Source organism: Equus asinus, chromosome 17 (assembly GCF_041296235.1).
Source record: "Equus asinus isolate D_3611 breed Donkey chromosome 17, EquAss-T2T_v2, whole genome shotgun sequence".
Classification (NCBI taxonomy): Eukaryota; Metazoa; Chordata; class Mammalia; order Perissodactyla; family Equidae; genus Equus; species Equus asinus.
In genome coordinates, this window is record NC_091806.1 from 39978242 (window position 1) to 39991073 (window position 12832).

Below are 12832 nucleotides of genomic sequence, written 5' to 3' on the forward strand. Positions count from 1 at the left end.
CTTCTTTGGAGAAATGTCTGTTCATATCCTCTGCCCACTTTTTTATTTGGTTGTTTGTTTTTTTGTTGTTGAGTTATGTGAATTCTTTATATAGTTTGGAGATTAACCCTTTGTTGGCTATATGATTTTCAAAATTTTCTCCTAATTGCTGGGTTGTCTTTTGTTTGGTCCTGGTTTCCTTTGCCTTGCAGAAGCTCTTCAGTCTGATGAAGTCCCACTTGTTTTTCTTTTGTTTCCCTTGTCTGAGTAGATATGGTGTTCAAAAAGATCCTTTTAAGACTGATGTCAAAGAGTGTACTGCCTATATTTTCTTCTAGAAGTTTTATGGTTTCGGGTCTTACCTTCAAGTCTTTGATCTATTTTGAGTTTATTTTTGTGTATGGTGAAAGACAGTGGTCTACTTTCATCCTTTTGCTTGTGGCCGTTCAGTTTTCCTGACACCATTTATTGAAGAGACTTTCCTTTCACCATTGTACATTCTTAGCACCTTTGTTGAAGATTACCTGTCTATAGATGTGTGGTTTTATTTCTGGGCTTTCAATTCTCTTCCTTTGACCTGTGTCTGTTTTTGTACCAGTACCATGCTGTTTTGATTGTTATAGCTTTGTAGTATATTTTGAATTCAGGGGTTGTGATGCCTCCAGCTTTGTTTTTTGTTCTCAGGATTGCTTTGGCTATTCGAGGTCTTTTGTTGCCCCGTATGAATTTTAGGATTCTTTGTTCTATTTCTGTAAAGAATGTCATTGGGATTCTGATAGGGATTACATTGAATCTGTAGATTGCTTTAGGTAGTTACGGACATTTTAACTATGTTTATTCTTCCACTCCATGTGCATGGAATGTCTTTCCATTTCTTTCTGTCTTCATCTATTTCTTTCAGTGATGCCTTATAGTTTTCATTGTATAAGTCTTTTACCTCCTTGGTTAAATTTATTCCTAAATATTTTATTTTTTTGTTGCTATTAAAAATGGGATTGTAGCCTTGACTTCTCTTTCTGTTAGTTCCTTATTAGAGTATAGAAATGCAACTGATTTTTGTAAGTTGACTTTGTACTCTGCAACTTTGCCGTAGTTGTTGATTATTTCGAATAGTTTTCTGATGGATTCTTTAGGATTTTCTATATAGAGAGTCATGTTGTCTATAAACAGTGAGTTTCACTTCTTCATTGCCTATTTGGAGTCCTTTTCTTTCTTTTTCTTGCCTACTTGCTCTGGCCAAAACCTCCAGTACTATGTTGAATAGGAGTGGTGAGAGTGGGCACGCTTGTCTTGTTCCTGTTCTCTGTGGGGTGGCTTTCAGTTTTTGTCCATTGAATGTGATGTTGGCTGTGGGTGTGTCATATATGGCCTTTATGGTGAGGTATTTTCCTTCTGTACCCATTTTATTGAGAGTTTTTATCATAAATAGATGCGTATTCTCAAGTGCTTTCTCTGCATCTATTGAGATGATCATATGGCTCTTCTTCCTCATTTTGTTAATGTCCACCCACTGAATTTTTAAGTTCAATTATTGTACTTTTAGTTCCAAAATTTCCATTTTATTCTTCTTTAGATCATCTGCTTGCTGAGATTTTCTGTTTTTCCAATTGTCTTAAGAATGTTTGTGAGTACTTGTTGAAGCATTTTTATAACAGCTGCTTTCAAGTCTTTGCCAGCTAATTCCAGCATCTGTCATCTTGGCATTGGTGTCTGTTGACTGTCTTTTCCCACGAGAGTTGAGATTTTCCTGGTTCTCCATATGCTAAGACTTTTGCGTTACATCCTAGGCGTTTCGGATATTACGTTACGAGGTTCTGAGTTTAAATCTGATGGAGGACGTTCATATTTTGCTTCAGCACCACCCCCCCCGACCTGGTTTGGTTCAGGCTGCAGGTTCCAACCCACCTTCTGTGACGTGTGGTTCCAAGGTTAGTTCAGATCTCAAAGCCTGTTTTTTTGCAATGCTGTTAGATCTGTCCCAGGTGTGCCAGCCAGTGGTCAATTGTGGGATCTGGCAGCTGGTCTGTGAGTTTAGTTCTCTAAGTTTTCAGCGTGACAGGGTCAGAGCCTTGCATCTCCAGCTTGGGGCTGAGCCCAGGAGTTCATAAATAGCCCTGTGTATCATTTTCTCGATCTTTCCAGTACTTTCCGCTTCTCTGGTGATCCCCCTTTCTGTCCTCCAGCCGGGAAGCTGGGGCTTTGGTTACCCTGTTCTGCTGCATGCTTCCATGACCGCGTCCAGGGCCACCGTGTGGGGAGACAGAGAAAGCAAAGAGCGACAGTGTTTTCCCAGCCTTTTGCAATCACAGCTCCACAGTGTGGAGAACAAGCTTCTCCTTCCTCAGAATTTTGACTCTGCAGGTTCCTGTAACTGCTGCCATCCCGTTGTCACAGGATTGCTTGTAGGCTTGGGCACGAGAGAAAGGAACAAAGGAAAAACCAGAAATGGAGTTTCTGCATTCTCTGAGCATTGGATCTTCCGTTTCCACTCCTTGAGTCAGAACTAGAGGGCTTTTCTCAGACTCCTGCCTGTCTACACCCCAGCGATCCCTGTAGGGTTTCCATTGAGTTCAGGCTGGAGGGAAAAAAACGGTAAACTCACTGCTGCTTCAAGGTCTGATCTTCTTCCCTGATCTGCCTGCTGTCGTTGACTTGGCAGAGGCCTCACCCCGCTGCTCCATGCCTTCTGCTGGGTCTCATAGCCACATTCAGTGGGCGAGACGGAGTGGGGTGAGTCTGCGCCATCCTACCCATAACCAGCTCTCTTCTCTCCATCGTTAGGATTGTAATACCTTGCGGCTGGATTTCCCGGTGGGAATAAAAAGGCCAGAGGTCAAGGGGAAATGGACAGTAACTAGTGCAGAGACAGGGGGGCCCATGGGTGGCTGAGCCCAGAGATGGGAGTCTCATGGGAGCCAGGTTGGGGTGGTGGGTGAGGAGCCTCTAGGCCGGGTCCCAGCTTCCACCCTCATCCCCTGACCATTCCGGGGTAAAGCAGTGGTCTCATCCTTGGCCAGGGGGCCTGGATCCCCTGTCTGTTTCGCTGCTTGCCCCCTGCTATTGCCGTGCTCCTGGGGCTTTCTGGGCCTGTGGAGGAGGGGGGTCCCAGCATTGATCTGCACAACCAACTGAAAAAGATTGTTTTTAAAATAAATATGTAGCCCTATCACGGGAAGTTTGGAAAATAAAGGAAAAAATACCATCCCTAGTCTGTCTCGCCAGCCTGTGGTAACCTCTGTTAGCATTTGGCAATATCTTCTTTTATTTTTTTCCCACTCTTGTGAAATAGTTGATATATACAAGAGTGTGTGTGTGTGTATACACACAGTATGAAAGTTATAAAGCATAATAATAATAAACACTGTATACCCACTGCCTCCTTAAATAGAACATTAACCATAATTGTCAGCGCTGTCTTTCTGTCCCTTCCCAATCTCATTCTTCATTTTCTTTTCACATGAACTTTTATGTTGTTATAGTCAGAGCATACATCCAATTTTGAACCTGGTTTTTGTGCTGCCTATGACTTGGCAGGGCTCAGTCAAGTGCACTTGGGACTCAGGCCCTTAGGAGGCCTTTGGGAGGGACTGAAGCCCCAGGCCTCAATCTGAGTGAGGATGGAGCCGTCTTTGGGGCCAGCTCTGCCTCCCAGAAGCTGTCTGATGCTGCTGCCTGTCTGTCTGGGGGCGATGGGGGCCGCTGGGTAGCCTCTGGGGCTGGGAGGTTGTCCTGGGCCAGCCACCTTCCTGGGCCAGCGCCGGGCTGTCCTCGCTCACCCTCCCGCCCTGCCCAGGAGAAGGAGCGGCAGCGCCTGGAGAACCTGCGGCGGAAGGAGGAGGCAGAGCAGCTTCGCCGGCAGAAGGTGGAGGAGGACAAGCGGCGGCGGCTGGAGGAGGTGAAGCTGTAAGTGGCCTGGCTCCCAGTCCCCGGCCTGCCCCGGCCTCGGCTGGGCTCCTCACGACCACCCTGTGCCCACAGGAAGCGTGAGGAGCGCCTGCGCAAGGTGCTGCAAGCTCGGGAGCGGGTGGAGCAGATGCAGGAGGAGAAGAAGAAGCAGATTGAACAGAAGTTTGCTCAGTTCGACGAGAAGTCTGAGAAGGTGCGAGCCTTGGGCTGGCGGGTGGCCAAGCTTCGGAGTGGGCTATACACGCTGGGCCCAAGCGGGTCAGACTTGGTGGCCCCAGGGTTAGCACTGGACCCCTCTGGAAATCCTGGGTTTGCTGTCCTGAACCCCTCTCCTGTCTGTCCCATGGGCCCTGGAGTCTGTTCTGAGCCAGGCGGAGGGTGGACGGCCTCTGCTGTGGGCTGAGTGGCAGCCCTATGCGAGTGGGTGGTCTGACGCTCCTGGGTAGTCTGATGCTCCGGGCAGGACTGGCTTCGGGTACCCCTTCCCCTGGGGTGTGGGGAGCAAGCCTGGTTCGCAGGGGCAGAGTCCTGGGCCTCACTCTGTAGAGTTGAGTAAGGAGGCTGCTCCAGCGGGCACATATGGGTGGGCTCTGCAGGCCAAGGAGGAGCGGCTGGCCGAGGAGAAGGCCAAGAAAAAGGCAGCAGCCAAGAAGATGGAGGAGGTGGAGGCACGCAGGAAGCAGGAGGAGGAGGCGCGGAGGCTGAGGTGGCTGCAACAGGTATGAGTGCAGGTGGGCAGAGGGGCTTGGGCATCAAGGAAGAGCAGGAGAAGGACAGACACTCCCTCGGCCCCCTGAGGACCGCTGGGCACGCCCACTCTGTGGGGTTGATCCTGGTGGATCTTGTTGCTTCAGGCCCAGGGGAGGTTCAGTGCACGCCTTGGAGATGGGGTTGGTGACAGTAACCCGCCCCCTGTTTTCTGTAGAGGTGGCAGTTTGAGGGTTAAATGCGTGGTCTCTGGAACCAGACTTCCAGTCTCATTCTACCATTTATTAGCTGTGTGACTCTGGGCAGGTTACTTGACCTCTCTGTGCTTTGGTTCCTCCAGGTAGCCCTGGTATATACTTGATAGGGTTGTTGTGAGGGTTGAATGTTCTGCCTATTAGAGTCGGGACCTACCTCTTCCTGGGAATTGTCAGTCTTAGGACCGTAGGGGACACAAATCTGGCATTAGGGGTTATCATACTAATGGCTAAGATTTATTGAGTTTTTACTACATGCCAGGCACTGTTCTAAGTGTTATTTGTATAAACTCAACAACTTCATGAAGGGTAGGTATTACTCTTGTTCTCGTTTTATCGATGGGGAAACCGGGGCCAGAGACCTTAAGCAGCTTGCCCAGTGTCACACAGCTTGTGAGTCTGGCTTGAGAGTCTATACCCATAAACACTAAATATGGTGCAGCAAAATAAGTTGTCAGAAGATGCCTTCTTGGGCCGGTGGTGGTGATTCTGTTTGGAGCCTCACTGGGGGGAGTCCCTCAGCTCAGCCCCTGCCGTTCTCGGATGCCAGAGGAATCTGGGCTGCCGGGTGGAAGCAGGCCCTCCGGCCAGCCTCGCCTCCCTCCCTCCCCGACCTCCCTCCTTCCTCTCTCGCCCACGCCTGGCCTGAGGGCCCTGCCCTTTGCTCTCGGTTTGCAGGAGGAGGAAGAGCGGCGGCACCAGGAGCTGCTGCAGAAGAAGAAGGAGGAGGAGCAGGAGCGGCTGCGGAAGGCGGCCGAGGCCAAGAGGCTGGCGGAGCAGCGCGAGCAGGAGCGGCAGAGGGAGCTGGAGCGGCAGAGGGAGCTGGAGCGGCAGAGGGAGCTGGAGCGGCAGAGGGAGCAGGAGCGGCAGAAGGAGCAGGAGCGGCTCCAGGCCGAGAGGTGAGGGAGCCCTGGCTGGCCAGGCTGGTGGGCCAACCCGCTATCATCCCACCTGTCCTCCTGCGCCTGGATGAGAGACAGGTGTGGCCGTCACCTTCGCTTGGGGGTTTGTAAAAGAAGAACAGACTTTTTTCTTGGCTCCAAGCCCAGAGGCCCACAGCAGGTAGACCATCCAAATAAGGCGCGTAGGCTACTGGAGATGCATGGAGTGGTCCGTGGGGTCTCTCGGGGCTTTGTTGGTTCTGCCTCCAGCCAGGTGTGTGACCCCTTTGGTTCACTTTTCCTCAGCTGACACAAGGGGGGCTCCTAGGCTCCATATTTCTCTCCGTGATCCCTGTGGGCGTCTGGCAGGGAGTTCTTCGTGGCCATACGCTGTGGTGCAGTGCAGGGCCTCCAGCATCCACGGCCCCGCCCACTAAACATGCCTCCTCTGGTGGTGACGACTCGGGTTGCCCCCCACCAACATTTCCTGACTGTCCCCTGTTGGGAACCACGGCAGATGAGCCCTGAGGCTTCCAGCTCTTGGACGCAGTGGTCTCTGCGCAATAGGCAAGAATTCCCCATCTAGTTCCACAGGCATTTCTCCGGGGGCTCCTGTGTGACTGGTTGTGCTGGCGTCTGGGGATGCCATCGAGGCTGAGCCACAGTCACTGTTGGCCGGGAGACACGTGGGATGATGCGCCTGTGTTGACATGTGGATGTACCCAAACCCCCGCCCAGCGGCTGCCTCTCTCCTGCCTCCACCTCCTGGAAAGCACTAGGCAGCACTTTTCCCTGTGTCCATCTTTGTGGTGGTTGCGGGCCCAATGGAGAAGTGGGGAGTCACAGCCAGAGGGCTGGGCTGCATCAGGGCTGTCTCCTGGTGCTCATTGATTGACGCAAAGGGGTCCTTGGGCCTGTGGGCAGGGTCGGAGAGAGGAGCCTGGGAGATGGACAGAGTGTGGGTAGGTGGCAGCTGATGTGGTTTTAGAATTGGATGTGTGCTGGGCAGTGCCAGAGGCCTCAAGGGGTGACGATGTGATGGTCATAATAGTTGGCAGCTTTGGCGGGTACTGAGCTACACGCTTTGCACACATTTCCTTGTTTAATCCTCGCTTGACGGCTCCTGTGGTATAGGAACCAGCAGCTCCACTTCCCAAAGGGGACAATAGGTTCAGAGAGGTTGAATGACCTGTTTAAAGTCACGAGCTAGTCAGTGGAGGTGGCTCCAGAGCCCATGAACAGCCCTCCCCTGCTTCACGCCAGGCTTGGAGCTGAGCGTCTGCCCTGCAGGTTGGGACGATTGGCGGTGACTCCGTGAACTCATGTAATTCTCACGGTGACTCTGGGGGAAGGCATCGTGATCTCCATTGTACAGATCAGACTGAGGCTCAGAGACCTCAGTTGTGTGGAAGAGTGGGGGCCAAATTTGGTGGACTCCAAAGCTGAGTGCTCCTTACACCCTCGGGTGTGCCCTCTCCCAGCCCTTCGGGCACAAGTGCAGCGGCTGGCTCTTAGCTGGTGTGCCCATTTCTGCCGTCCCGTCTTCTACAGAATGTGCTGGTGGGCCTGGCTTCCCTGGCAGGGATGGGAATAGGGCCAGGGCTCGCTCCCTGCCCTGACAGGCTCTTGCTCCGTCCTCAGGGAGCTGCAGGAGAGGGAGAAGGCCCTGCGACTCCAGAAGGAGCGGCTGCAGAGGGAACTGGAGGAGAAGAAGAAAAAGGTAAAGGGAGCCGGGCCGGGGGCTCGCACGGGGTCTGCGCTGAGCTTCGAGCTGGGGAGGCCTGACCTGGTGCAGGAGCTGCCTTGATGCGTGGGGTTGGCGTGGGGGAAGGGAGAGCACACACAGGCTTGCTAACACCCCTGCTGGCCTCTGGGTCCCAGGAGGAGCAGCAGCGCCTGGCTGAGCAGCGGCTGCAGGAGGAGCAGCAGAAGAAAGCCAGGGAGGCTGCGGCGGCCAGCGAAAGCCTGAACGTGACCGTGGACGTGCAGGTGAGACGCGGGCACTGGAGCCGGGAGGCCGCCCAGTACCGATTGTTCTCTTCCCAGTAGCTGGAGGCACAGGGGGTGTGTGTGTGTATACATATGAATATATATGTTATAAGAAAAGAAAGGATTCAGTTGGCCCAGTTGTTTTTACTATTTTTGATACATATATTCTTTCTTATCCTAAAAGTAGAATTTGTTTAAAAAACAAACCTAAACTTTATAAGAGTGTAGAGTAATAGAAAGTTACTCTCAGAGGAAAACTAAATGTGGTGTATATCTTTGTATATTTTTACACATGTAAACATTTTATATGCGCACGCACCTAGTTTTAAATGGGCGCAGACTACACATACAGTCTTGATCTGTTTGGGCTGCTGTAACAAACTACCCTGGGCTGGGTGGCTTACACAACATTTGTCAATCACATTTCTGGAGGCTGGAAGTCAAGGTTAAGGTGCTGGCACATTCAGTGTCTGTTGAGAGCCCTCCTCCTGGACATAGATGTCCATGTGTCCTCACATGTCGCAACAGGAGAGGGAGCTCCTGGGGTCTCTTTTTCTGAGGCCACTAATTCTGTTCACGAGGGCTCCACCCCCATGACCTAAGCACCTCCCAAAGGCTTCACCTCCACGTTTTGGTGGGATTCAAACATTTAGTGCATAATACATACGATTTGGCAGCTTGGTTTTTTTCTTCCCTTTTTTTTCTTTCATTTAGTATATTGTAGACATCTGTCTATTTCAGCACTTGTAAATCTCTTATTTTTGATGGCTGTGTACCAGCTAGTTGCACCAGAATTCCTTTAGCCAGCCCCTGTCGGTGAGCATTTAGACTATTTCCAGTTTAATACTGCTACAGAGTGTAGCACAGTCACGTGCTGCTCAACGACGGGGCACGTTCTGAGAAATGGTGGTCAGGCGATTTCGTCGTTGTGCGAACATCCTACAGTGCACTGACACAACCCTAGGTGTGTAGCCTACTACACACCTCGGCTGTGTGGTGCTAGTCTTATGGGACCACCATCACATATGTGGTCCGTCATTGACCGAAGTGTTATGCAGTGCATGGCTGCGTGAGGAAGGGTTTTCTTTGCAGCATAGCTTAAGATGTTGAAAGCGTCGGGGTGAGCTGAATGTTCCTCTATAATGGATGTTTACAATTACAATCATGGAGTACCCACAGGGAAACCCGGGAGCTGTTCAAGAGTGACACACTGACCTAGAAGAAGGTTTGCAACTTACTTTAAGATGAAAAAGGAAGATACAGAGTTGTGTATGTGGTGTGACTTTTTTAAATTAAAAAGTGACCCATGAGCTGTTTTGTTTTTCCTTTGAAATGAGGGAGGCGACCAGAGCCCCAGCGTCTTCAGTGGTGAGAGATGGGGAGTGCAGGGAAGGGGGAGCTGACAGCCATGTCATCTTTTCCAGTCTCCAGCTTGCACCTCATATCAAATGACTCCACAAGGGCACAGGGCTCCCCCCAAGATCAACCCGGATAACTACGGGATGGATCTGAATAGTGATGACTCCACTGATGACGAGGCTCATCCCCGGAAGCCTATCCCCACCTGGGCCAGAGGTAAGCAGGGCCCAGAGCTCCCCTGGACACCTGGGTCCTCACTTGTGACTTCTTGGGCCTTGGAGGGAGTGGCCCAGCTGCTGCAGGTCTCAGGGGCTGTCGTGCCTGTGGGCTGGCAGCTTGATGCGCTGGCTCAAGAAAGCAGCATCGTGCCTCGGGATGCGCCCAGGGAAGGATGGGCACCCTGTGGCCAGGGAGCTCGTCTGAAGACCAGATCTATAAGGTTGGGCACCTTTGTTCAATACAACAAATGTATTAATTTTCAGCTGGCCACGGGCAGGCATGGTGTTGGGTGTCACGGCTGGGGCTCTGGGCCCCTCCTTGGAGTCCTGCCCAGCAGGACCCAAATAAGCAGCCTAGGGTGGGAACAGAGCCAAGAGTGGTAACAGGGTTCAGGCAGCCATTAAGAGCTGGAGCTGGGGATTCCAGCCAGTGGGGAGGCAGGAAAGTCTGGGGCCTGGGTGGGGGCACTTGAGCAGGATTTGTCCCTGGAGTTTACCATTCGAACAGGAGTATTGGGTAGGCATGACCGAGCTGCCTCAGGCCTGGGTGCAAGGCCTGCCGGAGTGGAGTGGGGGCCAGTGCATACAGTGGGTGCTTCACAGAGTTTACTGAGCTGGGGGCCAGGGTGGGGTGCAAGCTCACTCCCCAGAGGGAAGGGCCCAGAACCCCACAGGGGCTCAGCTCTCCACAGAAGACAACTTGCTTTCGTGAGTTTCTCTTCATTTGAACCCCACAGTAACTGGAATCTGAATTAGTCTCCTTAACTGCAGTCATCAAGTCAGTCGGGAGGTGGCAGCCGGCAGGCGTCAGCATGGCCAGGGAGCCCTGGGGCCGGCAAAGCCACCTAATCATAGTCGACCTTTGCCAGCCTGCTTAAACTCTGTTTTCTCATCTGTGAAATGGGGTGATAATAGGACCCAGCTGAGAAGGGTTATTGAGGAGGAAGTGAGTTAGTGTAGGAAGGCTTGGTGCAGAGCAAGTGCTGGGTACTCCTTCTGCCTCCTGATCCCCCAGGGTCCTCCTCAGCCTCACTGGCAGAGCTTCCCCCCCCCCGCCCCCCACAGCCCAGAATCCCCCTCAGCCTGCTCCCTGGTCTGTGGGCTGATGAGGTAAATAGCTCACCAAGCAGTTGAAGCTTCAGTTCTCAAGCTAGACTTGTCTTCACACCCCAGCTCTGCCAGTTACTAGCTTTATAAAGTGGGGAGAATAAAGGACGTGCCTCCCAGGTGGTTGTGGTGATGAGGTCCTGTGGCGAGGGCTCAGCCGAGTGCCTGGCCCATTGGAGCTCCTGATGACCTGTGTTCAGGCTGTGCTGCCCAAGGATGGCAGTAGGAACGCGCAGTAAGAGCACTGTCAGTGTTTGGCGCTGGGCTGGGAGGTGGAGGGCTCTGAGAGGGGCTGATATGGCAGGAGGTGGAGTATGCTGGGGTAGAGAGGCTGGCAAGGGCTCCGTGGGTGGTGCTGGCGGATGGGGAGGCTCATGGAGAGCCCCAAGGCCATGACCGGGCCCTCTGTTCCCCTCCAGGCACCCAGCTCAGCCAGGCCATCATCCACCAGTACTACAACCCCCCGAACCTTCTGGAGCTCTTTGGAACCATTCTCCCGCTGGACTTGGAAGACATCTTCAAGAAGAGCAAGCCCCGCTACCACAAGCGCACCAGCTCCGCCGTCTGGAACTCACCGCCCCTGCATGGCAGCAGGGTCCCCAGCAGCCTGGCCTACAGCCTGAAGAGGCACTGAGGCGGGCCCATGAGCCTTCTTGGCAGTCTCAGCCCCTGTCTGTCTGTCTGTCCGTCTCTCTGTTGGTCTGGTGTCCTCCTGCCTGGTCTTCTATCTCCAAGGGTTTGGTCATGTGTATATAAATATCCTCTGTGTGCTGCAGTGGGTAGTGGCCCAGGCCTGTTTGGAGGCTGCGTTTGGTGGGGTTTTGGGGAAGAACCAGGCCCAGCCCCGTCTGGCCCACAGGTGGCACTCTGTAAATAGATTGTTATAATTCAGCTGAATTTTAGCCTCTAGTGTTTGAGAGCTAGGTTAATAAAGTCTATTCCTTCAAGCCTGCTGTGGGTATCGTGAAGACTGGGGCCTCAGCAGAATGCCGCGGACCCTGGCCCTGCAGCCGTGTGTCTCCGGCCCCTGCGTGGGCTGGAGGACCAAGGCACTGTTCCGTCTCTTGGATGTGCTTCAAGGTCACCTGGGTTCCACCGCCAGAGATGATGTCGTGGTGATTCTGATGCCATCCCTGGACAGCCCTGAGAAACACGTCAGTTCCTTTCCCGATGGGGCAGGTGAAGATACTTCCTTTCCTCCGGGAGCTCCCTGTTTGTAAAGGGGGCTTGTTCAGTGGGAAAGACCTGGGGTTGAGGTCAGGAGAACTGGGCTCTTGGCACAGCTCTGCCACTTAAGACAGTCCCTCAGTCCCTCCGAGCCTCAGGCTCCGCCTTTGCTGCACGGATCGTGAAAGGACTTGGAAACGAGTATGTGCTGCTGAAGGGGGAGGTCTGATTAGAAAGGAGATGTCTCTAGAAACTACCTTGGGACCAGTGCTTGCAAGCAGTCGAGTTATTTCTCCAACAAAACCAGGCAGCTGCTAATTAAATGCTTAGTGCCAGTGGAAGCTGGCCCTGGCCCTGGTCATGCCTGATAGCTGCCAGCTGTGTTGTAAATCTGTGATGGCCCTCTCCTTCTCATTTGCTGCTCCAGCTCCTGAAACAGGGGTTGGCAAACTGTGGCCTGTGGACCAAATCAAGCCACAGTCAGTTTTTGTCAAGTTTTATTGGAACCCACCCAATAGAAACAAATGCCTGTTGTCTCTGGCTGCTCTGCTGAGGGCAAAGCTAAGTAGTTGCAACAGAGGCCTCATTGCCCACCAAGCTGAAAATACTTACTATGACCCTTTACAGAAAGTTTGGTGACCCCTGCTTTAGGACTGAATAAAGGCTAAATACAACAGTATTTTAAAAAATGGGGAAACAGTGACACACACAACAGGCTGAAATCTAGAAGATTCCACCCATGCAAAGAACAGTGTTTTACGGTTCATTCAACTGTGGAGCACAATTCAAATTTATCCCATACGTTCTCTGACTGGAAACTATTGTGTTGAGTCAACTGGTGAGTGTCTTTGCCTAAAGCCACAATGTCAAGATATTACCTGTAAGCATATTTATGTAGTGTGTTGGAGAAGAAGTTGTTATTCAGCAACAGGTAGTCAGAGTTGTTCTGCATCTTCATCAGCACTTGGTATTGTCAGCATTTCTAATTTTAGCCATTCTAATTGATGTGTCGTGAAATCTCATTGTGATTTTTTTTTTTTGAAGATTTTATTTTTTCCTTTTTTCTCCCCAAAGCCCCCCAGTACATAGTTGTATATTCTTCGTTGTGGGTCCTTCTAGTTGTGGCATGTGGGACGCTGCCTCAGCGTGGTTTGATGAGCGGTGCCATGTCCGTGCCCAGGATTCGAACCAACGAAACACTGGGCCGCCTGCAGCAGAGCGCGAACTTCACCACTCAGCCACGGGGCCAGCCCCAGTCTCATTG

The 12832-nt window shown here is 52.1% G+C and overlaps 1 protein-coding gene across 8 annotated transcripts in view; it reads left to right on the top strand.

Moving 5' to 3' along the window:
• Positions 1-11348, top strand: part of INCENP (inner centromere protein) — a 31037-nt gene extending 19689 nt beyond the window's left edge. For all 8 annotated transcript variants that reach the window (XM_070487985.1, XM_070487989.1, XM_070487987.1 and 5 more), the window contains 8 exons: positions 3773-3882; positions 3958-4078; positions 4482-4604; positions 5526-5746; positions 7370-7448; positions 7610-7717; positions 9142-9292; positions 10821-11348. In XM_070487985.1, the coding sequence (XP_070344086.1) occupies positions 3773-3882; positions 3958-4078; positions 4482-4604; positions 5526-5746; positions 7370-7448; positions 7610-7717; positions 9142-9292; positions 10821-11035 (1128 nt within the window). In that variant the 3' untranslated portion in view covers positions 11036-11348. The remainder of the gene's footprint in view (positions 1-3772; positions 3883-3957; positions 4079-4481; positions 4605-5525; positions 5747-7369; positions 7449-7609; positions 7718-9141; positions 9293-10820) is intronic.
• The last annotated feature ends 1484 nt before the right edge of the window (positions 11349-12832 follow it).